Below are 26,896 nucleotides of genomic sequence, written 5' to 3' on the forward strand. Positions count from 1 at the left end.
TCTCTACACGTGGTCCCTAGATCAATGGTACCAACGTCGCCTGGGAAACCACTGGGAGAAACGCTGGGAGCCCAGCCATCTGGGGTTTTATACACCTTCCAGATGGTTCTGATGCTTGCTAATGAATGGTTCTCAGCCGTGGCAGCTCATTAGAATCTCTGAAAGCTTTTGAAAACTACCTGATTCTCCAGACTCACCCTCTGGAGATTCCTTTTGGCCGGGACTGCCTGGGCTTAAATCCAGTCACCATTGTGTGACCTTGGGCGTGTTACCTAACCTCTTGGCCTCAGTTTTGTGACCTTGGGCGTGGTACCTAACCTCTTGGCCTCAGTTTTGTCATTCAGTGAGTTAATATTTGTAAAGCACTTGAAACATAGTAAAGACCATGTAAGAGTTTATCAGTGTTATCATCATGGAAGAAATCATTTCATATCTTTTAGCATTGAAAGATGATATCAAATATTTTTGTTTGTTTGCATTTAGTTATGATAGCAAGTGTTATCACAAACAACTCTGCTTAACACTGGAGAGGAAGATCACCTTAGGAAAAAAGGAATGTGTGAATGTTTGGGGATCTCCCTCCGGAATAAAGGGAATAGAAAGCTAGACTGGAATGCCCTTCACTGACAAACTGTGTTTCAGCTAAAGAATCTATTTTATAAATGGATCCAGACAAACACATTTTTGTTTGCATTATTTTCCAGGATTTAGAGGTAAAGCCATGTGTGTATAAAAGCTGTACCCAAATAGATCTGTAATCTATGAGCCTAGAAAACAGGGGTTTTAATGCCCCAGTTAAAACTCCCCGCTGACAATACTTCTAGAATAGCATTTATTTTTCTTACTCTGAAGAAATGAGGCACTTTAATCATAGGTACTCGAACTCCCGCTTTGAATAAAGACAAATTTTGACCTTTGCTGACGCTAATTCAACGTTTATGACCGGGATAGAATTCAGTTTGAACACTCATGAGCTGCGTAACTTCATTTTTTAAAAAACGTTTTGTTTCTGTTTTCCTGCAGCAGTGTTCACACAGAGTTTAAGTTTTTATACCCACAATTTTTTTTAAATGCAAGCTAAGAAGAAAATAAAAGATTCTGTTGTCTTTTACTGCATAAGTAGATTTCAATGGCCTAGTTAAGCAAAGGACTGGAAGAAGTTTTTTGTTTTTTGTTTTTTAAATATTATACACACATTTTATCACATCATACCTTTATCACGTTTCAACATGAGTGATTTCTCCCATGTTATTCTAGATATAAATTAAACTAGTATTTTCATTTACAATTAAGACTGCACCACAGAATAGCATATCAAAAGAATGAAATACATCTATAGGATTTTTCATGAAATATAAACTTTGTACCATAACAACTTGCATTGTAAGTCTGATAGAAACCACGAGTAAATGAAATTTATACTTAAATTATTTTCAAATCTGCTAATCCATTATTACAGAAACAGTAGCAATAAGACATCACTAACGTGTATGGGGTACTTACTCTGTGCCAGGCGTAGTGTTAACACATTTCACAAATTCACTGCTCATTTCTTTTTCGCAACAACTTTAATACCTGGAAAACTGGGGATTACTAAAACCAGAAAGCCGGGGATCAGAGTGGTTAAACACTTTTGAAACACTACATGCCTCTGTAAGTAACAGCAACAGCCTCTGTCGTGTATTTTCTTTGAGAGTGATGTAATAGGTATTTTCCGTGTTGTAGGATCTGAAGGAAAGCCACTGCGTTCTGGTGCAGCGCAGTTCTCTGAGTCCCTAACCCATGAGAGTTAAGGACTGTGTCTCCAAGGGGCAGCATAGCCTAGTAGCTAAGATTGTGGGCACTGGAGCCAGGGCCAGCCTCGCAGGATTCGAATCCCAGCTCAACCATTGACAAGCTGTATGTCACTAGCAAAGTTCCCTAACTTAATCGTGCTTCCACTTCCTCAAATGTAAAATGGTGACAATAACAGATCTACTCCTTGGAGCTGGGGTGAGGAACGAATGCTTAAATACCTGTGAAGCCTTTAAACAGTACTTGCCTTCCAGAGCAGTGACTAGACTTTAGCTACCATTATTTCTATTACCTAACTTGAATTATTTAAGATTCAAAGTGCACAAGTAACTTAAGGAAAATGTTATAATGTCTGAATTTGTTCCTCGTGATGGGGATGATCATTGGCAAAGGCAAATCTGGGAAGCCTTCCGATGAAGGAAATGCTTTCATGGGATTTGTGTGTTGACTTGAGAGCAGCCATACTAGGTGACCTTGGAGAGGCCTTGATCTGACCTGGCACCATCCATGTCAAACGTCAGTTCTCTGCATGGTTTTAGAGTATTGCAATATTTATCATATACTGGTTTGGCAATTCCCTTACCCATGATATGTAGGCTGAGAATTTGCATGGCACATGGGGGTAGGGTTTTCTCCTGAATGCTCCAGAGATCTGTGTTTCTGTGTTGTTTGCATTTTCCTAAGAGCAGATGTTTATTAAAAAAAAAAAAAAATTTAAAGTTAACATTCGTCAAAATGGTAATGTGTACTAAGTTTTGTTTTAAGTACTTTATAGGAAGTAACTCATTTCATTCTCACAACAGTCCTGTGAGGTAGGGTCCATATTATGACCATTTTACAGATGAGGAAATCGAGATACAGAGAGCTTAAAGTACTTGCCCAAGGGTACCCAGCTATTGAATAACTAAACCAGGTTCCCGTTCCACATGTAAGGATCTTGAAAGTTGCCACTTCATCCTCACACCAAGTAAAAATCTTAACAGACTGAAAAATCAACAGTTCTTCTTGAAAGAGAGGACACAGGGCAACCTGCTGCCCCCAAGACTAGAGACCAACAGGCAAATACAGGGAGTTGACGTTTCCCAGAGCACAGACCTGAGAGTGGAGACTGCCATGGGAACCTGCGCCAAGGTAGGAAAACCCGAGCTGTAATTAATGAATTGCTAGAGGCTCAGTGCAGACAATTCTCAGAGTTCAAAACTCCACAGGACCCAGGACCCGGTCATAGAGGGGCCTCCACAATACTGTGAAACTTATCTCCAGGAGCTGGACCAGTGAAAAATCCCCTAGGGCTTCTGACAGGGGAAGGGGGAAAAGAACAAGTTTGAAATATGCCAGAGCACTCCGTTCTTAACCAGGCCTGCCCTCAGGGGAAACGAGTTAAACAGAACTTAACCTGCTGGAGGATTATCAGAGCCTAACTGACCTGGGGAAGAGGAGTGTCCAGTTGCAGCCACCTCTAGCCATCCTGTCCCACCTAAGGAGGGAGAATAAGACTGAGAAACACTTGCGAAGTTCACAGTCCAGAGGCACAGGCTCATGAAAAGACAGAGATCTAATCATAAGACTTGAATGCTTCCCCTCCCCTCACACCTAAGCACCACATTACTAAAGACCTATTTATAACCATTCCTTTTACCCAGCACAACATGTCTAGCCATCAAGAAAAAATTACAAGGCATAGCGTAAGGCAAAAAGAAACGTCCACAATTTGAAGAGACAAAGCAAGCATCAGAACCATTCATGGCCGGGATGTTAGAATTAACAGATTGGGACTTTAAAAAAATATATGATTAATATGCTAATGACTCTAAATGATAAAGTAGGCAGCATGCAAGAACAGATGGACAATGTAAGCAGAGAGATGGAAATCCTAGGAAAGAACCAAAATGAAATGCTAGATAGAGACTAAAAAAAAAACCAAGTGACAGAAATGAAGAATGCTTTTCATGGACTTATTAGTAGACTGGACACAGCTGAAGAAAGAATCTCTGAGCTAGAGGAGATTCAGTCCTTGAAAACCAAAAAGCAAAGAGAACGAAGGCATAAAAAACAAAAATAGAACAGAATATTCAAGGACTGCGGGAAAACTACCGAAGGTGTAACATTCGTGGAATGGGTATACCAGAAAAAGAAGAAAGAGAGATGGGAACAGGAGAAATACTTGACACAATAATGACTGAGAATTTCTCCCAAATTAATGTCAGACACCAAACCATAGATCTTGGAAGCTCAGAGAACACCAATCAAGTAAACACCAAAAAAACTACACCTCAGCATATCATTTTTAAATTACAGAAAATCAAAGATTTTAAAAATACTGAAAGAAGCCAGAGGGAGAAAAACAAACAGAAAAACAAAGCAAAAATCCCACTATACCTATAGAAGAACAAAGGTATGAATTACATCTGACTTCTCCTCAGAAACCATGCAAGCAAGAAGAGAGTGGAGTGAAATATTTAGCGTTGAGAGAGGAAAAAACATCAACCTAGGACACTGCACTCTGTGAAATTATCCTTCAGAAGTGAAGGAGAAATAGAGTCTTCTTCAGACAAACAAAAATTGAGGGAATTTTCTTGCCAGTAGACCTGCCTTATAAGAAATGCTGAAAGAAATTCTTCAGAGAGAAGGAAAATGATATAGGTCAGAAACTCAGATCTCTATAAAGAAAGAAAGAGCACCAAAGAAGGAATAAGTAGAGGTGAAAAAAGAAACTTATTTTTTTCTATTCTTAATTGATCTAACAGTTCAAATTGATATCAAATTGATAACAGTTTGTTCAGATAATAAAATAGCAACAATATATTCAATTATATATGCTTATATGTATATTATATGTATATACATGTGTATATGTGTACTTATGTGTGCTTATGTGTAAGTGAAATGAATGATAGAAATGATACAGGGACAGGAGGGAGGAATTAGGATTATTTTGTTACTAGAAGGTACTTACACTACCTGTGAAGTGGTACAGTATTTTAAAATGGACTTGGATTAGTTGTAAATGTATATTACAGACTCTAGGGCAACCACTAATAAAAATAAAAATTGAAGTATAACTTGATATGCTAAGAAAGGAGAGAAAATGGAATCATATAAAATGCTCAATTAAAATCACAAAAGGCAGGAAAATGGTGGAATACGAAAATAAGAACAAAGAATAAGGGCAGCAAATAGAATACAGTAACAAATATGGTAGATAGTAATCCAACTATATCAGTAATCACTTTGAATGTCAGTGGCCTAAATTCACCAATTAAAAGACAGAGATTGTCACAGTGGATCTAAAAACATGACCCAAATATATGTTGTCTACAAGAAACCCACTTTAAATATAAGGACACTTTATATTTAATATAGATTAAAAGTAAACAGATGTAGAAAAACATACCATGCTAACACCAATCAAAAGAAAGCAGGAGGAGCTATATTACTTTCAGACAGAGCAGACTTCAAAGGAAGGAAACTTATCAGGCATAACGAAGGACATTACATAATGACAATGAGGTCAGTCCTCCAAGAAGACATAACAGTTCTTAATGTGTATGTACCTAGCAACAGGGTGTCAAACTACATGAGACAAAAACTGATGGAACTTCAAACAGAAATAGATGAATCTACTGTCACAGTTGGAGACTTCAACACCCCTCTCTCAGAAATGGACACATCCAACGGACAGAAATCAATAAGGACATAATTGAACTCAGCAACACCATCAATCAACTGGATATAATTAATTAAGACTACTTAATCCAACAACAGCAGAATACACATTTTTTTCTCAAGCTTATATGGAATATTCACCAAAATAAACCACATTCTGGGTCATTAAACACACCTTAACAAATTTATAAGAATAGAAATCATATAATGTCTGTTCTCAGACCACAGTGGAATTAAACTAGAAATCAATAACAGAAAGATAACTGGAAAATCCCAAAAGATGTGGAGGTTAAACAACACATTTCTAAATAACACATGGATTAAAGAAGAACTCTCATGAGAAATTAAAATATTTTGAAACAAACTAAAATGGAAAAACAACTTATCAAAATTGTGGGAAGTAGTGAAAGCAGTGCTTAGAAGGAAATTTATAGCTGGTGGTTGAAGCAATCACCAGTGGCCAATGATTTAATCAATCATGCCTATGTATGAAGCTTTCATAAAAACCCAAAAGGACGGGGTTCAGAGAGCTTCTATGTTGATGAACACCTGGAGATTTGGGGAGAGTGGCCTGCTTCAAGCAAGCACAAAAGTTCCTTGGCCTTTACCCCTACCTTGCCCTACACATCTCTTCCAGCTGCATGTTCACCTGTAGGCTTTATCACATCCTTTTATAATAAACCAGTAATCTAATAAGTAAAATGTTTCTCTCAGTTCTGTGAGCAGCTCTAGCAAATTAATCAAATCTGAGGAGGGGGTTCATGGCAACCTCTGATTTATATAGCCAGTCAGTTAGAAGTACAGGTAACAACTTGGACTTGCAACTGGCATCTGAAATCCAAGGAGGGGGTCTGTGTAACTTCCAATCCTTAGCCAGTTAGTCAGAAGCACAGGCAATAACCTGGGCTTGCAGCTGACATCTGAAGAGCAGGGCACAGTCTTGTGGGACTAAACCCTTAACCTGTGGAACATGATGCTATCTTTGGGTAAATAGTGTTATAATTGAGATGAATTATAAGACACCCAGATGATGAACCAAGCATTGTTTGTGGTGTGTAGAACCCCCCCTCACACACATTGGAAATTGGTACCAGAACCCCTTTAGCAAGGATGTCCCCTCTCACCACTCTTTTTCAACATAGTACTGGAAGTCCTTGCTAATGCAACAAGGCAAGAAAAGGAAATGAAAATTATACAGATTGAAAGGGAAGACATGAAACTGTCTTTGCTTGCAGATGATGTGAACATATGTAGAGAAAATCCAAAAGAATCAACCAAAAAACTACTGGAACTAATGAGTGATTTTAGCAAGGTTGTAGGATACCAAGTTAATACACAAAAGTCAATTGCTTTCCTACATGCCAACAATGAATAAGTGGAATGTGAAATTAAAAACACAATACCCTTTACATTAGCATTCCCCAAAATGAAAGACTTACATATATATAAAACAAATCAAGATCTATATGAGGAAAACTGCACAACTACAAAACTCTGAGGAACAAAGTCAAAGAACTAAATAAATGGGGATATATTCCATGTTCACGGATAGGAAGACAATATTGTCAAGAAGTCAGTTCTTCCCAACCTGATGTGTAGATTCAATGCAATCCCCAATAAAAAATCCCAGCAAGTTATAACATTTTATGGATTCTAAAATTTATATGGAGAGGCAGAAGACCCAGAATCACCAACACAATGTTGAAGGAAAAGAACAAAGTTCTTGAAAGAAGTGATGCTATCCAACTTAAAGATTTACTGTAAAGCTTCAGTAATCAAGATAATGTGGTGCTGGCAGAAGAATAGACAAATAAATTAATGGAACAGAATAGAGAGCCCAGAAATAGACCCCATTAAATATAGTGAACTGATCTTTGACAAAGGAGCAAAGGCAATATAATGAAACAAAGATAGACTTTTCAACAAATAGTGCAGAAACAACTGGACATTCACATGCAAAAAACTTAGTTGATCTTGGGTGTGGCGATGCCTACTTAGATATAACACTGAAGACACAATTCATAAAAGAAACTATTAAGCTGGATTTCATTAAAATTAAACTGCTCTGTGAAAAGACAATATCAGGAGAATTAGAAGACAAGTCGCAAACTGAGAGAAAATATTGGCAAATAAAGGACTATTATCCAAAATATACAAAGAACACTTAAAACTCAACAATAGGAAAACAAACAACCCAATGGAAAAACACACCAAAAATAGACCGTAAGAGACACCTCACCCAAGAAGATATATAGATGGCAAATAAGCATATGAGAAGATGCTCCACATCACATGTCATCAGGAAAATGCAAATTAAAACAATGAGATACCACTACTCACCTATTAGAATGGCCAGAATCTGGAACACAGACACTACCAAATGCTGACAAGGATGTAGAACAACAGGAACTCTCATTCATTGCTGGTGGGAATGCAAAATGGTATAGACTTTTTGGAGGTTTCTTACAAAATGCAACATACTCTTACCATACAGTCCAGCAATTGTGCTCCTTGTATTTGCCCAAATGGTTTGAAAACTTACATCCACACAAAAACCTACATATGGATGTTTATAACAACTTTATTCATAATTGCCAAAACTTGGATGCAACCAAGATGCCCGTATTAGCGCTAAAAAGAAATGAGCTATCAAGCCATGAAAAGACATGGAGGAACCATAAATGCCTATTACTTAGTGAAAGAAGCCAATATGAGAAGGCTATATACTGTATGATTCCAACTATGTGAAATTTTGGAAAAGGCAAAACTATGAAGAAAGTAAAAAGATCAGTGGTTATTAGGGGGTGGGGAGAGATGAATAGGCAGAGCATAGAGGATTTTTTAGGGCTATGAAGTACTCTGTATGATACTATAATAATAATAGATATCATTATGCATTTGTCCAAACCCATAGAGTTTATGACACCAAGAGTGAATCCTAAGGTAAACTGTGCACTTTAGATGACTATGATGTATCAAAGTCATTTCTTCCTTGGTCAAAAATGTCCCATTCTGGTGAGTGATGTTGATAATGAGGAAGGCTATGCTTGGGTGGGGGTAAGGGTTATATGGGAAATCTCTGTACTTTCCTCTCAATTTTCTTGTAAACCTAAAACCGCTCTAAAAAATCAAGTCTTAAAAAAATTAAGCCAGGATTTGAACCAATGCAGTAAGAGCATTGAACCCCAGAGTCCCTACTCCCAATTACTATACTACCAGTAAGTATGTAAATCCCCTAGCATGCCTGAAATCACAAACCTAAGAATGGCAAAAATAGTATCTTTCAGATTAAAGAAAAATGCATGATTTTTGTTTATTAACATCAGTCTTTGTCACGTAGGCCTGGTTTGACAATATTTATTTCTTTTAAACAGACAGTAATGCAGGCTCTGCTGGATCTCCTAGAGATGGAAACAAATGAACAAAAGAGTCCCAATTATGGGCTCTTACTACTTTGGGCTTCTCTGTCCAATGCTGTCCCTGTAAGTATATTAGTAAAGGAAGGGTTGCATTTCTGTCTACTGTACTTTCAGTTTTTCCCTTTATTTTTCTTTCTTTTTTTTTTTTTTTTTAATTCTTTTCACTTCTTATCATGGGGAAGAAAAAGACTGTAATGGATTTGGTTGTGAGATAGAAAAACAAAACTGAATGCCGAAGGAAATCTGATAAGATCACAAAGGAGGCAAAGCAGAGATCTGAAGTGAATTCTGCCCTTTGAAAGGCAACATGTAACAGGTGAAGGGAAACATTTGCACTTTGGGGTCAGTTGTGACAGCACCTGTATATGCAGCACTTGCTGTACTTTCCATGTCAGGCAACATGCTTAGTATTGGTGCTGCAAAGATGAGTAAGTCTTGACCCCAGACATTTACTGGGGAGAGAGTGGGTAAACGGATAGTTCAGTTAGAATTGGACTTGCATCCAGATATCCCAGCCATAGCCATAGAATATCATGGAGGTAACGAACACCCTGAGCAGCCATTTCCTTATTGGTAAAAGAGGGATAATAAAACTCCTAGTATGGTCCTAGACTTGGGTACTTAATGAACGGTAACGCTCATTTCTCTGCGAGATTGTTGTGAGGATTCAGCGAGATAAGCCCAGCTGCCACCCAGTGATCATGAGTTCTTTGTCGACCCCTGAACCCATTCTCCTTCTATTGCACCATTCCTGTTTGCATTGCTTGGCATCGTGGTCCTGTAAGCTTCCCCATGAATGGAGCTGGTGACACTGGAACTCATGATACTTCTAAAGAGAGCAGAGATTTTTGAACTGTTTTTTTTTTTAAGCTGTTATGAACTAGAATACAGCCATGAGATTTGTCTGGCACTTCATGTTCGATGCACAACAGTTTCCTGCATCAGGAGGATTTCATATCAGCTTAAGCTGCACTTAAATTATTTGAGAGATTAAAGAGTAAACTTTTTATGTATTTGTTTTCTACTAAATAAGAACTTTCAACCTATCTATAATGATAAAGGTATTCATTTTTTCTTTTTTCTTCTAACAAATAGAAATAAGATGTGTTAAGTATTATTTGTTTCTCCTTCCTCTTATAAAGGTTGTGGAGGGCTTTCTAAGTACTGATATTCTAGTTGCCTTTAACCCATAATAAATTAACTGGGTACAGAGCAGAAATAGAAATTCTGGCTTCTCTGCTCAAATGTATGTCAGCCACTAAAATACATATTTCATCTGGCATGGGCAAATAAAGGTAGTCTAACCCTTTCCTCTTCTTTAGGTATCTCTAATATTATTCTCTGATTTTTCCTTATACAATTTTCTTGGAAACTGATTAAGCTAGAGCAAAATTAAAAGGCATATATCAAAACAACTCCCAAAGCAGCAACAAAACAGCCACTCCTGTCACAGGATTAATTTTCAAGGTCTCATTAGAAAGGCCCCCCCCCCCGAGAAGAAAGGGACACAAAGCCCCATTGATCTGACTCAGGGGGGAGTCAGTTTTTTGGAATTTGTTCCTGGCACTGGTGTGAAAGAATTTAAATCAATTGCAGAAAGCAAGTGTCTGATGATCAGCAGAAGTTCCATCTTGCTGGCTCTTGTTGGCACTTCTAAGAGGCAGCTGGTGTGCGGGCAGAGACCCTGGACTGGCTTTAGAGTCAGGTCCAAAGGCAGATCCCAGGGCTGGGTGACAATGGGCCAAGTGTTTAACTGTGAGCCTCAGTGTCCTTATCTATAAAATAGCATGAATGTTATCTACCTCATAGGGTACTGTGAGCCTTATATTTTTAAGAAGTGGAAAGTGGCAAACAGTCCCTGGCTCAATAAATGTTAGCTTTCTTTTCGTATAAAAAGTAACACCATGGTTTCAATCAGTCATTTCTTTCAATGGCCCACTAATAATGAACTGCCTTGGCTTCCAAAACTTGACCTCTCAAATGCCCAGGGGTGGGAGTGGCCACTGCTGTCCTGGCTTCTGTGATCCCCCAAGGCGGCCAGGAGAGCTGCCAGAAGCCCTGCCAGGGGCCTGTGCTTTCCTGGTGCCTAGATCGTTCTCTTCTCTTCTACTCTGTGCTCTGTCTCTAGGACCACGGAACTCAGAGCTCAGGCTTCAGACAGGCTTGGTACAGGGCACCAGGAGGCTCTGTTATGAGACCAAAGTCTTGGTGAACTTTGGTGGACTGGCCCAAGATATTAACCATGATTTATGAAATTATTTCTATGGGAAAACCATTTCCAAGTTCCAAGAAATTCCTGGCTGCCAAATGTACTTTTTAAGAACACTTTTCCAAACAAACCTCAAAGCTGACGTTTTACCTTTTTAATCTGCTTCTCTGAAGCTCTTTCTAAACACTTTCAGCAGTGACTTCCCCACCTCACCCTCAATTCCCACAGCATTTATTGGTTACTCTTTTATATGCCTTTCTTTTCTTTTTTTTTTTTTTTTTAATTTATTTTATTTATTTATTTTTGGCTGCATTGGGTCTTCGTTGCTGTGAGCAGGTTTTCTCTAGTTGCTGCGAGTGGGGGCTACTCTTCATTGCGGCGTGTGGGCTTCTCATTGCAGTAGCTTCTCTTGTTGCATGTAGAGCACGGGCTCTAGGCACACAGGCTTCAGTAGTTGTGGCACACGGGCTCAGTAGTTGTGGCTCGCGGGCTCTAGAGTGCAGGCTCAGTAGTTGTGGCGCACAGGCTTAGTTGCTCCACGGCATGTGGGATCTTCCTGGACTAGGGCTCGAACCCTTGTCCCCCGCATTGGCAGGCGGATTCTTAACCACTGCGCCACCAGGGAAGTCCCCCCTTTCTTTTCTTTTTAAAAGAGGAATTTTTTAATTAAAAAATTTTAAGTAGAATATAATATAGATTTTTAGAAGACAAATCTGTTAAGAGGCATCAAACATAGTAACTAACACCATTGCACAGCCATTTATAGTTTAACTGAATTCCTTGAGTTTGCTTTAAAAAAAGGTATTACCCAATTTTAGTGAATCTCTAAAACTCTAATTAACCACGTAAAACTCTAAACCCCTCTTTCATGTAACTGAAAAATCTATGTACTATCACTAAGATATATTTTTCCCCAACATGAACTCTGAGTCTTTAAATAACGGGGTCCTACTGTATATCACAGGGAACTATATTCAGTATCCTGTAATAAACCATAATGGAAAAGAATATGATAAAGAATATATATATATATATAAAACTAAATCACTTTGCTGTAGAGCAGAAATTAACACATTATAAATCAACTAAGCTTCAATAAAGTAAGTTAAAAAAAACGATAGATTGAGTATGGAGTGGTTATTAATTAAATCCAATAATTCAGCACTTCCATCTATAGAGAGTATAGAAGAGGCCCACATGGGGAGACATGTTGAAGAGAGCTTTCTGAGCACGTTTCCTCTGTAAAAAAGAACTAGTTGATCTCTAGGGTAAGCCTTTCCTAATCTGGAAAATGCCACAGAAAGCGGATCTTGGGATAGAGGCCTCGGTTCTTCCACTCACTTTGTTTATGTAAACAGCACCACGTATATGCCCACAGTATCAGTTTACTGTCACGAAGGGGAAAACAATGAGTAGTATTGAATTTGGCTTTGTCCAAGCACTTCCTTTCAGACTGTTGCTCTTCCTCTTTTGACCACAGAGGGGAGTATTGGGATCATTTAAAGGTGTTTAACAGTCCCTCACAAGAGACAGAAAGACTTAAGTAACACAAAGTGTTGTCTGAGTCTTTTCAGGATTGGTTTTCCTAAGATGAAATTTCTTTCACAATATGTGTTTACAGAAAGCAGAAGAAAGGGAAACCCAAACTTCTTTTAATGATTTGATACACGTTTCCTTTAATGTGTAACCGAAAAATAGAAGCAAAAATATCTACCTGAATTAATGGAAAGGTAATTTTTTTAAATTGAAGTATAATTTATTTACTCTATTGTGTTAGTTTCAGGTGTACAGCATAGTGATTCAGTATTTTTTCAGCTTATACTTCATTATAGGTTATTACAAGATAATGAGTATAATTTCCTGTGCTGTACAGTACATCCTTGTTGCTTATCTATCTTATACATAGTGGTCTGTATCTGTTAATCCCATACCCCTAATTTGTCCTTCCCCCCTTCTCTCTCCCTTTGTTAACCACAATTTTGTTTTCTATATCTGTGAGTCTGTTTCTGTTTTGCATGTACATTCATTTGTATTATTTTTTAGATTCCACATGTAAGTGGTATACAATATTTGCCTTTTTCTGTCTGACTTATTTCACTAAGCACACTATTCTCTGGGTCCATCCACATTGCTGCAAATGGCAGTATTTCATTCTTTTTTATGGCTGAGTAATATTCCATTGTATATATGTACCACATCTTCTTAATCCAATCATCTGTTGATGGGCACTTGGGTTGCTTCCATGTCTTGGCTACTGTAAATAGTGCTGCTGTGAACACTGGGGTACATGTATTTTTTTTTGAATTAGTATTTTCATTTTTTCTGGATATATATCCAGGAATAAAGTTGCTGGATCACATGGTAGTTCTATTTTTAGTTTTTTAAGGAACCTCCCTAATGTTTTCCATAGTGGCTGCACCAATTTACATTCCCAGCAACAGTGTACAATAGTTCCGTTTTCTCCACATCCTCACCAGGAGATTGTAATCTGTAGACTTTTTGATGATAGCCATTCTGACAGGTGTGAGGTGATACTTCATTGTGGTTTTGATTTGAATTTCTCAAGTAATTAGAGATATTGAGCATCCCTTCATGTACCTGTTAGCCATCTGTATGTCTTTGATGTTTAGCAGTGTAATTTTATCTTATAATACCACAATGAGGAAAGATGTGAAATAATTTTGTTTGGTCTAGAGGGAGAACTTGCAAACATACTATATCCAGTAATACCCTATAAACTTGCAAGCACCCTTTTTCAATAGGGTATGAAAGGACCCTAGTTTTGATATAAGTACTCTCATAATTTAGTTGACAAGATTTTAGGTATAGTTTCTGGGGCTTATTTAAAATTACCGTGTTTCATTTGCAGAGTATATGATTTGCTAATATATTTGTATTTCAAGGAAATTAAATCTTGAAAAATGCCTTTGTTTTGGACTAACATTCTTAAGAGTCATAATTTGTTGCTCCTAAATTTCTAATATGTGCCTATATAATATTTTATGTTGTATATTAGTACAATAAAACACCCTGCTTTTCCCATTTTTTTTTAGTGAAAGTAGTTTACTCTATATAAACAATATTGTGAAACTGTAGTGGCAGAATAAAATCATAAATTTGACCCCTTAGAGGTATCTAACATCTCTTTTGTTCATAAAATCTAGTTGTTTTCAAAGATACTCTTTACTAACATGCTTTTAAGTTTAGTTTAAATATCTCCTTGTTTCTTTTAAATGTTTGTGGCTAATACTATGTATGCTTTTGTTCACGTTCAAAGAAGGTTGTATGTTTTGACATATGTTTTTCTTTTTAAGGTTGCATTTTGGACATTTGCATTTGTCCTCTCTCATCCCAATATCCACAGGGCCATTATGGAAGCCATATCATCTGTGTTTGGCACAGCAGGTACTAAAACTGAATTAAATTGCATAATTGAAGAGATATCTAATAATGTGTACTTGTCACACATTTTGGGCAAAGTTAAATGCCCATAATTTAATAGAATTTCAAAATAGTCCAAATTGAACATAATTTGTTATGTGCTTCAGGATATAAATTGATCAGGTAGAATCCTAGAATTTAATTACTGTCAAGGATTTTAGAAGTCACCTGGACCAACTCCCTTATTTTCCAAATGATAAAACAGAGATCGTGACTTGCCTAAATTCCCTATTTAAACATAAGTGTATAATGCACAGGGTTTTTCTTCTAATCTCTTAGCCCCCTGCCTCAATTGAACTACAAGTCCATAGTTTTGGAATTCAGGGTTTTCCAGATTTTATAAAAGTAATATGGTGCATATTCCATGTATTGCTTAACAGTATTAATGGGATATGGTTGTCAGGTAAGGCTACACCACCAAAGGAATTATTTTCAAAGTTACAGTTTTTAGAGGTTTAGTGGGTTGGAACTGCAGGTAGAGATTGCTACCTTGCCCTTTTTGGTTCAGATTTGGGCTCATCAATTATCGTCAGTTTTAAAAAGCAGAAATAAGCTTGAATGGAGAAGTTTCCACTAGTTTATTCAGCATAAATTGACCTGTTTGGGAGTAGATTTTTTTTTTTAAAAAACCCTTCAATATGTCAAATTATGTATTCTGATATAAAAAAATAATAAATGACTTGGTTTTCTTGGAAGAACACAATATAATAGTAAGACAAAAGACTGTGATGCCAATTAACAATTAGCCCCCCTTTCCGTCGTGATTGCTGAACGTATTTTATTGGATTTTTAAATTTATTTTGACTGCTTCTTATTGAGTTAAACCAAAAATCAAATTGGCTTGGCCAACATGGATATTGAAGCCATACTGTCTCTGAGCGTTGAGTGTGAATCACCAGATGCTAGGTCGTATTTCACAGAAATGGTGAATATTAGAATCATTGAGTACCAACAGTGCTAACAAGTTAGATTCTGGAGATACACTGGTGGATGTAAGAGCAGATAACTTGCCTTTATGGAGCTTACATCTACAAAGCTAATGGAAATGTGCCTGCCTGCGTGTCTACAAATGACAAAGGGAATGTGTTCTTGATCATCACATGCTCTATCTTACCAGAGTCTGCTCCTGACATAGGGTTCTCCAAATTCCTGGTCTTTAAGAAATAAAAAGGTAGTGATGGGGAAGGTTGGGATAATATGGGGAGCCTATCTGACCCAAAGGCCACAAAAGAAGCCTTACATTAATTGAAATTTCTACTGTGCTTGAATGTTGAACTCTTGAACACAGTTCTAGTGGAGAAAGACAAAACCTTTCCCCTTTTTCTATATTCTTGTTTATTTTTAGAACCTATTGTTCTCCTCTGACAGAAAAATTCTCCTTCAAGTAGTAGTACTGGTGTACCAGCTATACTATATCAGTGCTTTCAGTTTATAAAAGATCAAACGTTTTTGCCATGCTTATACAGAAGCAGTTCAGATCAATTCAAGCATAAGATGTAGCAGCTCAAGAATTTAGATATTGTGAGTGAATGCCACAGATCTTTGGAGGTTGATATCAAGGGAGATATCCATGTGCCCATACGAAGGATCCTGTCAAAGGAAGGACATTAAAGTGCATGAAATAAGAATCGGACTGAATATGGCATTTCTCCCATTCTTTTGCTCTTTTCTTTTCTTTCTTTTGCTCTTTTCTTTTCTTTTTTTTTAAAAAGTTAGTTTATTTGGCTGCACCAGGTCTTAGTTCCTGCATGCAGGATCTAGTTCCCTGACCAGGGATTGAACCTGGGCCCTCTGCTTTGGGAGCGCTCCTCTAGCATTGGGAGCGCGGAGTCTTAACAACTGGACCACCAGAGAAGTCCCTCTTATGCTCTTTTCTATTACAAGATTACCTTTTCCTTCTTTGAAGATGTTTTTAGTGAATTTCTAACTCAGCATCTCTCTAGCCTCAATACTCACCGCTAGAGCCCATCCCGGACACTTTGCCCAACTTCCTTATAAAATAAGTCTGAGGGTAAAAGCTGCTGTTGAATACTTGGTCTTTTGTATCTGGCTTCTTTCACTTAGTATAATGTTATATTTTGTATGTTCATGTTTTAGGTTAGTTGATTTTCAGATGTTGAACCCCCTTGCATTCCTGAGATAAACTTTTAGTTATGGTGTATAATTCATATAAAACATATGACTTTATATATGTTGCTAGATTCAGTTTGTTAGTACTTTGTTGAGCAATTTTGCATCTATATTAATAAGACATATTGATTTATAGTTTTCTTTCTTGTGATATTTTTGTCTGGTTTTGGTATCAGAATAATTTTGACTTTATAGAATGACTTCAGAAGTATTTCCCTCCTCTTTTATTTTTTGGAAGAGTTTGTGAAGGATTGATGTTAATTCTTCTGTAACGATATGGTAGAATTCACCAGTGAAGTGATCTGGTCCAGAAATTTTCTTTTTTGAGAAGTTCTTGATTAATTCAATCTCTCCACTTGTTACAGGTCTGCCCAGATTATCTATTTCTTCTTTTTTTAAATTGAGATATAATTGACATATAATATCCTATTAGTTTTGGATGTACAATATAATGATTTGATATGTGTATATATTGTGAAATGGTTACCACAATAAATTTAGTTAACATCCATCACCACACATAGTTACAAATTTTTTCTTGTGATGAGAACTTTTAAGATCTACTATCTTACCAACTTTCAAATATATAATACAGTATTATTAACTATAGTCACAATGCTGTACATTATATCACCAGAAAAATATGGGATGCTTCACAAATTTTAGTGTCATCCTTGCACGGGGGCCATGTTAATCTTCCCTGTATCTTTGCAATTTTAGTATGCGTGCTGCCGAAGTGAGAACTATATATTTCTTCTTGAGTCAGTTTTGGAGTTTGTGTCTTTTTAGGAGTTTATCCATTTCATGTAGGTTATTTAACTTGTTGGCATACAACTGTTCATAGTTTTCCCCATAATCTTCTTTATTTCTGTAAGCTCACTAGGAAAACATCTCCCTCATTCTTAATTTTAGTAATTTATTTCCTCTTTCTTTTTCTCTTGGTCAGTGTAGCTAACGGGTTGTCAAGTTTGTTTTCAAAGAACTAACTGTTGATTTTATTGATTTGTTTGATCTTATTTTTACTATTGATTTTCTATTCTCTATTTCATTTATTTCTGTTCCAATCTTTATTATTTATAATTTCTATCTCCTTATCGATATTCTCTATTTAGTTCTTTAGACATGATTAATTCTGTGAATATATTTAAAATATCTGATTTATAAGTGTTTCTTTAGTAAATCCAATATCTGAGTTTCTTCAGGGATAATTTCTATTGAGGGCTTTTTCCCTGTGTGGTCTATATGTTCTTGTTGTATGTCATATTTTTTGTCATGTGTCTTACAATTTTTAAATTTTGTCCAATTTAAAGCTGGACATTTAAAATAATATAATGTGGTAATTCTGGAAATCAGATTCTTCTCTCTGCTCAGGGTTTCTTATTATTGCTGCTTGTTGTTCTTGCTTGTTTGTTTGTTTGCATAAGTAAACTCCAAAAATATTTGATGTTGATAAATGCTATGTGAAAAAGAAAACAGAGCAGGTTAGGGAGGATCAAGGGTGCCAGAAATGGGGGGAAAGTGGTAGCTTTAACTCATTGGATCAGAGTTGGCCTTCCTGGAAAGGTGATATTGAGCAAGGACTTGAAGATGGTTAGGCGTTAGAAAGCACATATCTAGAGGAGGAGCTGGTTTGAGTTAGAGACTGCAGGTGTGGCCTCACTGTGTTCTCACAGAATTCTCGCAGGCATTAACATTTGGGTCCTATTTAGACTGTGTTTTCAAGCAATTTTCTTTTCTAATTTAGGATTCCCACTGTGAGTATCTGCCCACCAGCAGAAGGTCATTCGAACTTAAAAACAAACAAAAACAAATAAAAATGCATTTAAATTTTTTAACTGGTTGCATTTGGCCCTTTTCACCTTCTTGTGTTAATTTAGGGTAGCATATACAGCACACTTGTTTGTTTTTGTGTTGTTTTTTTTTGCATGTGTGTATTGTTTTTGTTTTTTAGTGGCCATTCAGTTTTATTGCACATTTATTTAAGGGAAAAATTAGTAAATTTTTTTCTGTTAATTTACAAGGAATCAGGTTAGTTAACAGAAATGCACCTGCATAGAAACAATTCCTATCTTACATCAAATCATGATTTGTGGATCATAAAAGACACACTACAAAATTTTCATTGGCTAAAAGTCAGAAATTTGATTCATGACTTTCAATCCTGTCACTCACTAATTGTGTGATTTTGGATAAAAGAGAAAATTTACTCAGAGCCAACCAATAACTTTTCTTGACACCACTGTGTTCTGATTTAGCAGCAATCCCGCCTGGGGACAGACCAACACTGTCAAGTGACCAGATGCTATTATACCTGATGACACTAACTTAATGGCTACACTCACCATGCACTGGTGAGAAAAGATTCTGTCTCTGCTCATAATTATAAACAAGCATAAAAACTAACAGAGTGATAAAAGAGGCTCAGATCCTATGATAATATTCTAGGCAAATTCCATGTTGTTTGCATTATTTAAATTAGTTCATCAGTTTTACTTCGTTGCATTTAAACATTCTCATTTATTCTTGAAATCTTCTCTGTAGTCACCTCTTACCCATGTTATAACGTATTCAACTTTTATCCACTTGGATGTGTCCCAGTACCATCTAGATAACCCATAGCAACATCCTTGGAGGTTCCATCATGGCATATTAAAGACCTGAGTCCCTCCAGCTAACTGAAGAAGCTCACTCTTGTTACCCCTCTGCAGCCTGCCAGGGCTCAATGGATGATAGCCAAAGTTGTGTCTGTGATAGAGTCTTGGCCCTTATGCCACATATCGACCAAAATATTGAAGAAAGAGATCAGTAGCAGAGCCAAGGCCACTACAATGGAGTTATGAATGGAGAAAAGTTATTTTATTTAAAAAAATTCTCTCCATTCCCACTCCTAGCTGGACAATATGAACCTAATTTGGAGATTTTGGAGGCTCTGGCATATGATACAGGAAATTTCTTACATAGCCTCATTTGCCTCTGCTAGCCCAGCTTTTAAAAATCCTGGAATAAACTCAGAAAACATTAAATTACGCCAGAGCTTTTCTTCTCATCCATTGACCTTGGAGAATATATGTAGATTACCTAAGAAAGTGTTTATAAATGCAGGAGATTTCATCAGAAACCCACTCCAAATATATAACTTTCTTGTCTTCTTTTCCCCTTGGCCTTAATGACCAAAATGGTGTCATTCTGGAGCTCACAACTGGTTACTTTCCAATCCGCTAATCCAGGCACAAAGACATGGGTGAAACTTGCGTGGTTGATATCTGGCCCATGAGAGGTTTCCCAGGAGGCTACATTCCTTCCATTATTTTCTGCCTATTATACTTGAAGTGTGTCTTGTGACACCGTAACCCAGGAGATTTTATGTGAAGTCATTCTGTCTTCATTTATTGCCTAGCTTCAGTGGGTGGAAAGAGATACCTCTGATAGCTATAGATTATTTACAAGCTTAGAGATCGGTCCTACTCTGGCAGTTCTCATTTTATTAAGTCTTTCACTATCTCACCCCAGTGTAGCACAGTTAATCTGCTTTGTTTATTCTCTACATTTTTCATTCAGACACAGTTCTTTTCTCTGAGTGTTCTGTTGGAGAATTATTCAGGCATTTGGATAATCTTTTTCCCTCTTTAGAAAATAATGAGATAAAAGTATTCAAACCAGGTCGACATCTCTCCAGAGAACACAATCCAAAAATTTAGAATTATTATGCAGAGTTTATAAAGAAAGGGTATTTCTAGATCAAAATTGATTTTACCTGTTATTGTTTACCCATTGTTGTCTTTTTTCATCAATATCTCTACCTTTTATTTATCATAAATTGGACTATGTCCTTTATTCCTTGAAAAAACCATCATAATTATGAAGCAGGCTTCATTTTATATTCTAGTAGTAGAGAAACTGATAATCTCTTTTTAATATATGAAAGAAATATTTCTGCAAATAACATAGGGTACTATTTTTTTAGAGGAGTATCTTATTTGGTTGTGTTGGTATAGTGGCATTAATCTTTTCTCTAAATGGTTGAATGGGATTTGGTATATTTTTATATGTGCGTTGACAGATGGAAGAAAGGGTGGGGAGGGTCAGTCTTTTGATTCTTGACTCTGTCTTCCATCCATCTTAATAACCTGTTCTGAGCACTATTGTAGTCCTTGGTATCGTTCTCAATTCATTGTTAGAGCTGCCTCTTTCATTCTTGGTCTGTAGTTATGAACATCAGACTGAAGCTGCTGATCAGAGTCTACCTCCGAAAGGTTACTGATTATAATTTTCAGTAGGTGTCAAGCAGAGTGTCGTGCACTGGTTATCGATCCCAGGAGAGGACTCTAAACACTTCTGCTCACTGCATCTTGGTATCAAAGTTGCCAAGGAAAACACAATGCTGTCAGGCACTGGATGCAACAGTGCTAAACTCACATAGAGAAGAAAGAGAGCAAGATCAGCTTCAGGAGTGGGTGTCAGTCCCCCATCGCCAGGATGTCTCTCTCCCTGTGGGCGATGCAGGGAAACTGGCCACCACGCACCCCTCTCACACCGCAGTGGAAGGAACCCTGTCCCATTCCCTCGGAGGGCAGCTGTAACAGTGGGGCTGGACAGGTGCCGTATTCTGCACATACTTTAAGCAGAGACAGAAGAGTACTCTCTGCCCCTGAAACAAGGAAAGATATTCCCACGCAAGGTGATGCACCTGGCACAGGTTGTGTAGAGGCTGTGTGGGCCCTTTGTCTCTTGGTGAGGAAGTGTTCCAGGCCCAAGGCCCACCCTTCTGCAGATGAGTTGGGGCTGAAAGACTGAGCATGAGACCTGCTTTTCCCAACAATAGGAATATATGTCTTTGATAATCAAAATCCACCCTAAATCCTTCAGATGCCAAAAAGTCATATCCACCCCTGGAGAAAAGTCCGAAGAACCAGAGCTGGAAGCTCAGAAATGACTGAGGTGTTTGGAAGAAGCTGGTGACTAGAGAGGGAGAATTGAAGGAGCTGCGACCTGCCAGGCTCCAGCTACAGCCCCTAAAGCCCTAATGCCCGTATTCACTGTCCATGGACAGTCTCTAGGCTTATTCTCTGCTTTTCCCAGTCTGTATCCCCCACAAATACCTTAAGCTGTTTTTAAGTCTTCCTTTCCACTTTCCATCTGTCCTTCCTGTTTATTTAACTGGTATTTCTCTTACATAAGGACATTGGTTGGGGCAGGACCTAGAGGGAGGAAACTATAGCATTTAAAAATATACATATTTTAAAAAAAAAAACAATCTAAATAAAGAAAAACGCATATCATGTACCTATACGGGAAGGCTTAATATCATGAAAATGCCAACCACTTTCAAATTAATATATATTTAATTAATTATAAGGAGAATTCCAATGGTTTTGGTGGGGAGGAAATTAATGAAATTACTTAAATATTTTTTTGAAGAATAAGTGTGATTAGAAATCAAGATTAATCGAAGTGTAAATTGGTAAGGCCATATTTGCCCTACCAGGTATTAAAACTTATTATATAAGTTGCCATAACAAAAGTGTACACGACTGGCACAGGACAAATAATTGATCATCATGGCCCTTATTTGCTTACCTTTTGCCAAAAAAAGCAAATTCAGAATCTTTTCTTTCAAAGGCAAAAAAAAATTACAGGAAAAAAGTCACTTTTCTATTTTGTTTCATATTCTTGAGGCAAAAGTTTCTAAACTGTCAACATTTGCAATGAGTTAATATTCTAGAAGCCTGCAGTCATTTGGGAGACTATATTTATAGTCAGTTTATAGGGAACAGCAGTGAACTAAAAAACATGTAACTCCACAGCCTAGCATATACTTCATAATCTTTCATCTACCCTCATCTTCTTTCTCTTGATTTTTTAAAAAATAAATTTAACTTAATATCTTTCTTACAGAATTTTGTCTCACAGAACATGTTCAGTAGTGGACGTGTACAGTAATGGACATGCATAGTAATAAAGGAAGTTAGTATTTTATAAGGAATAAAACCCAAAGAGTACACCTTTTTTCTCTATCAAAGAAATATTTAGGGGTTCCAGATTAATATGGCAGAGTAGGAAGATCCTGAGCTCACCTCCTCCCATGGACACACCAAAACCACAACTACAAGTAGAATGATTATCTCTGAGAATGACCTGAAGACTAGCAGAACAGATTTTCTACAACTATGAACGTAAACAGAATGCCATGTCAAGGTGGGTAGGAGGGTCAAAGATGCAGTCTAGACAGAACCCATACCCCCAGTATGTGACCCACATGTGGGAGGGATATCACAACTGCAGAGGTGCCCGCTACACAGTGAGGGGGTCCAAGCCCATGTGGGGATCCTCAGCTTGGGGACCTGCAAGGGAAGATGAGCTCCTATAACATCTGGCTTTGAAGACCAGTGGGGTTTACATTTGGGAGAGCTGGAGGGCTATGGGAAACCGAGACTCTGCTCTTAAAGGGTGCACACGCAAACTCACTTACTCTGGGTACCAGCACAGAGACAGGAGAATGTGAGGGGTACCTGGGTCATATGCTGCAGGAGGTTCCCTGAACAATTTGGGGGTGAGTGCTGGGGGGGTAGGGATCTGGTGGAATTTTGTCCAGGGTTGAAGGCACTGGCCAATGCCATTTTTTTTTTTTTTTTTTTTAACCTCTCCTTCCACCGTCTGGCCCAGTACTGGCAGGCAACATTTCTGTCACTCTCCATCAACTAGCTAACACCATGTGCCCCACACCAGCATTCTCCTGAGGACCCACCCTGCCCATCCCACCCTCCCCAGTCAGCCCCTTCAAAGCGGCCCCTGCTCCACCTGGCAGGTGGCCTCAGCTGGCCCTGGCAACTGTACAAAGTGGCTCCACCTCTGGGGGGCGGGGGGGCACCCTGCATGCCATGAACCCACAGCAGTCACAGCAGAGCCACACAGCCAACCAGGGCACAATTGCAATCCAACCACACAGGAGGATGCACACAGCACACATGTGGGACATCCCAGGAGCACCTGGCTCTAGTGGCCAAGAGGGATCGCACCCCTGTGCCCCACAGGACACCTTATACATAAGCCTGCTATTTCAAGAACAGGAGATATAGCTGATCTACTTAATGCATAGAAACAGGCACAGAGGGTTAGGCAAATGAAAAGATAAAGGAATATCTTCCAAACAAAAGAAAAAGATAAAAACCTCAGAAAAAGAACTAAATGAAACAAAGATAGCAATTTACCAGATAAAGAGTTCAAAATTATAGTCATAAAAATGTTCACCGAAGTTGGGAGAAGAATGGATGAACTCAGTGAACACTTGAAAAGGCAAATAGAAGATATGAAAAAAGACCCAGTCAGAACTGAAGAATACGATAACTGAAATAGAACATACACTAGAGGGAATCAGCAGCAGATTAGAGGATGCAGAAGAACGGATCAGCAATCTGGAAGACAGGGTAGTGGAAATCACCCAATCAGAACAGCAAAAACAAAAAAGGAATAAAAACCAATGAGGATAGTTTAAGAGATCTCTGGGACAACTACAAGCATACTAACATTTACATTACAGGGATCACAGAGGAGAAGAGAGAGAGAAAGGGACAGAAAACCTATTTGAAGAAATAATGGCTGAAAACTTCCCTAATCTGGTGAAGGGAACAGACAGACAAGTCCAGGAAGCACAGAGAGTTCCAAACAAGATGAACCAAAGACACCCACACCAAGACACATTATAATTAAAATGTCAAAAGTTAAAGACAAAGAGAGAAACTTAAAAGTTTCACAATATTTCTTTTTCACATTTAAAAGTTTCACAATATTTCTTTTCACATTTCTTTCACATTTAGAGAGAATCTTAAAAGTTTCACAATATTTCTTTTCACATTTAAGTTTCACAATATTTCTTTTCACATTTTCACATTTCACATTGCAGAAAGGGTTTATTGCTGTCTCCTTTTGGGAGACAAGTCACCAAACTAATTTTCATCTCACTAAAGATTTCCAGAAATTTGTAACCAGTACATTCTCATTGCCTATAAATAACTGTTATAGGATCATTGGACATATAAAATGTATTGTAAATGATATTATCTACTTGAGGACATTTTATCCTTTCTTACTCTTTCTGAGATGTGCTAACCTTTTCCAGTGAATGTAGGTTTCTTCTTAGAAGAAAACAGCAGTTTTGTAAATATATGAAATTATCCCTGGAATAGAGATATAATTTTTTAATTGAATATTTGAACATTACTTATCATATTCAAAATTTTTTTAATTCCTGAAATGAAAGAAAGGATGTAAGATACTTCTTTTATATTCCTCTGGAATACTGTAAATTCTTTATTTACTATTTCTCTTTAGCTTTGTCTCTGTTCTTTAAAAACTGACTTTTTTTTTCAGGAGCTTATCTTGAGGTCTCTGCTTGAGAAAATACGCCAGAAAACTAGTTTCCTACTGTTATTCTCTGTCAGCAATTGATGTCTCTGCTTCATTGCTTTTTAAGAGAAATCATAGAAATGCTGGATTTTTTCAAAGCTGTTACATCATTTCCCCAAATAACAGTATAAACACCAAGTTTTGTTATTTGATATTGCATTTTAGCAAAATTATTATAAAATTTGGGAAGCAAATTTCACGACCAAATTTTGGTAGGAATCATTGCTTAAGGTTATTACATCAGATTCTTTATTTTTCAACCTTTATCTCATGCATTTTTTATCCCAGTTCACTGTCCTTCATGTGTACTATGACCTTTTGCACACACCTTAATTTTAAACATTTTTAATAAGCTGTTCTGTGAATATGAAAGACAACGTCTGTGAAGGAAGACAACCTCACAGTATAGAACAGCAAACAGAACTGAGAATCCCTGCTTTCAAAAGTAAAGAAAGAGGTGGTAGAATGTGTAGGGATGCACTCTTTAAATTTCAGTGGAGTATATTCTTTGCTTCACTTCTCTGTGTGTCCCTTGGTAGATATACACCTGTCTTTCATTTGTGGGGAAGTACAGGGCCTCCTCAGTATTCATCCCCACCTTCTGATTCAATCTCCTCAGAATTATGTCTCAAAAGGTATGAATGACTCGGCAAATGCCTGTCATTCTCCTTTTTTTCGCAAAACATGGGTTATTTTCCCAAAATGATTAGTTAAATCTTGATATAATGTTACTTCAGGACTATAGGAACAGAATTTTTGTATTTTATGTATTTATTTATTGAATAAATGTGTGTGTGTGTGTGTGTGTGTGTGAAGGGGAGGGAGCTTGAAATATGAAGGAGACAGAGGAGTCATCTCTCAACAAAGGACCTGCTTTAGTGATCCTGTTTGATTCATGTTCCTTTCTTTTTAGGTCCAAGAAATCATATTTTTATAATTAATTTTGGAATTTAAGTTACTTTTCTCTCTGCCTGGGTGAGTGCTACTCATCCTTCCAGGCTTAGCTGAAACTCCAGCCCTAGGCATTATTTTGTGTCCTTATGTCCAAGCTCCTTTAAAACAGTGACTGTGTCTTTCTTATTCGTTTCTCCTCTCAGGGGAGGCACTGGGACCCAGGGAGCAAGGGTAAGGGCTTTTAGTGTAGACAGACATAGGTTTGAAGGCTGCTCTGACACTTTCAAGCTTCTCCTTGGACACATGATAACTTGATAGCTGGCAGATTGTGATGAGGAATAAATGAAGTGGTCCAACATATTGGTGACATTAGATGGTCAATAAATTAGTATTATTCTCTTCCTATCTCTTACAGCACCTATGCTTGGGCTAACATGTAACAGATATGAAGCAAATATATATTGAGTGAATAAATGGTTGAAGCAGTAGAATTTTAATCTATTATATATCCTTAACAAATATAAATTACAGTTACTGTGTTCTAACATGCTTGTCATCATGCCTGCGGAAACCCAAAACTATACAGAATATTTTAGAAACATTCTTTGCTATTTCTGAACTCAAGACTCATCCTTTTATTTGGTTTCAAATATCCTATGATTTGGTTTGACGTTTATTGCATTTGTGCCAAGAATTAAACAGATGGCTTCTGAATTTTTCCCCAAATCACCCATAGTTTCTTCCCTGGCTGCCTTTGTACTGGTCCCCATCTCCATTAGGCCCTAGCCCTTTTGATGATTACCTTGGCATTCTTCCAAGTGGAGTCTTCTAATTTTAGAGTCAAAACACTGGAAGAACAAACCACAGATGTGCATTGAAATATGTACAGTATGGGTACAGAGCTATTTCTAAGAGTTATAATAAGAAAGGTCTCTAAACT

The 26,896-nt window shown here is 37.5% G+C and overlaps 1 protein-coding gene and 1 non-coding gene across 2 annotated transcripts in view; one reads left to right on the plus strand and one right to left on the minus strand.

Moving 5' to 3' along the window:
- LOC118903338 (24-hydroxycholesterol 7-alpha-hydroxylase) overlaps nt 1–26,896 on the plus strand; it is a 68,760-nt gene that overhangs the window by 12,349 nt on the left and 29,515 nt on the right. Inside the window, exons 6-7 of the mRNA XM_036868312.1 lie at nt 8,835–8,942; nt 14,403–14,493. Of these exons, the coding sequence (XP_036724207.1) occupies nt 8,835–8,942; nt 14,403–14,493 (199 nt within the window). The remainder of the gene's footprint in view (nt 1–8,834; nt 8,943–14,402; nt 14,494–26,896) is intronic.
- Nucleotides 17,297–17,403, minus strand: LOC118904645. The gene has a single exon (XR_005022092.1). It is a non-coding gene; the product is annotated as a U6 spliceosomal RNA (small nuclear RNA).

Source organism: Balaenoptera musculus, chromosome 11 (genome assembly GCF_009873245.2).
Source record: "Balaenoptera musculus isolate JJ_BM4_2016_0621 chromosome 11, mBalMus1.pri.v3, whole genome shotgun sequence".
Taxonomy (NCBI): domain Eukaryota; kingdom Metazoa; phylum Chordata; class Mammalia; order Artiodactyla; family Balaenopteridae; genus Balaenoptera; species Balaenoptera musculus.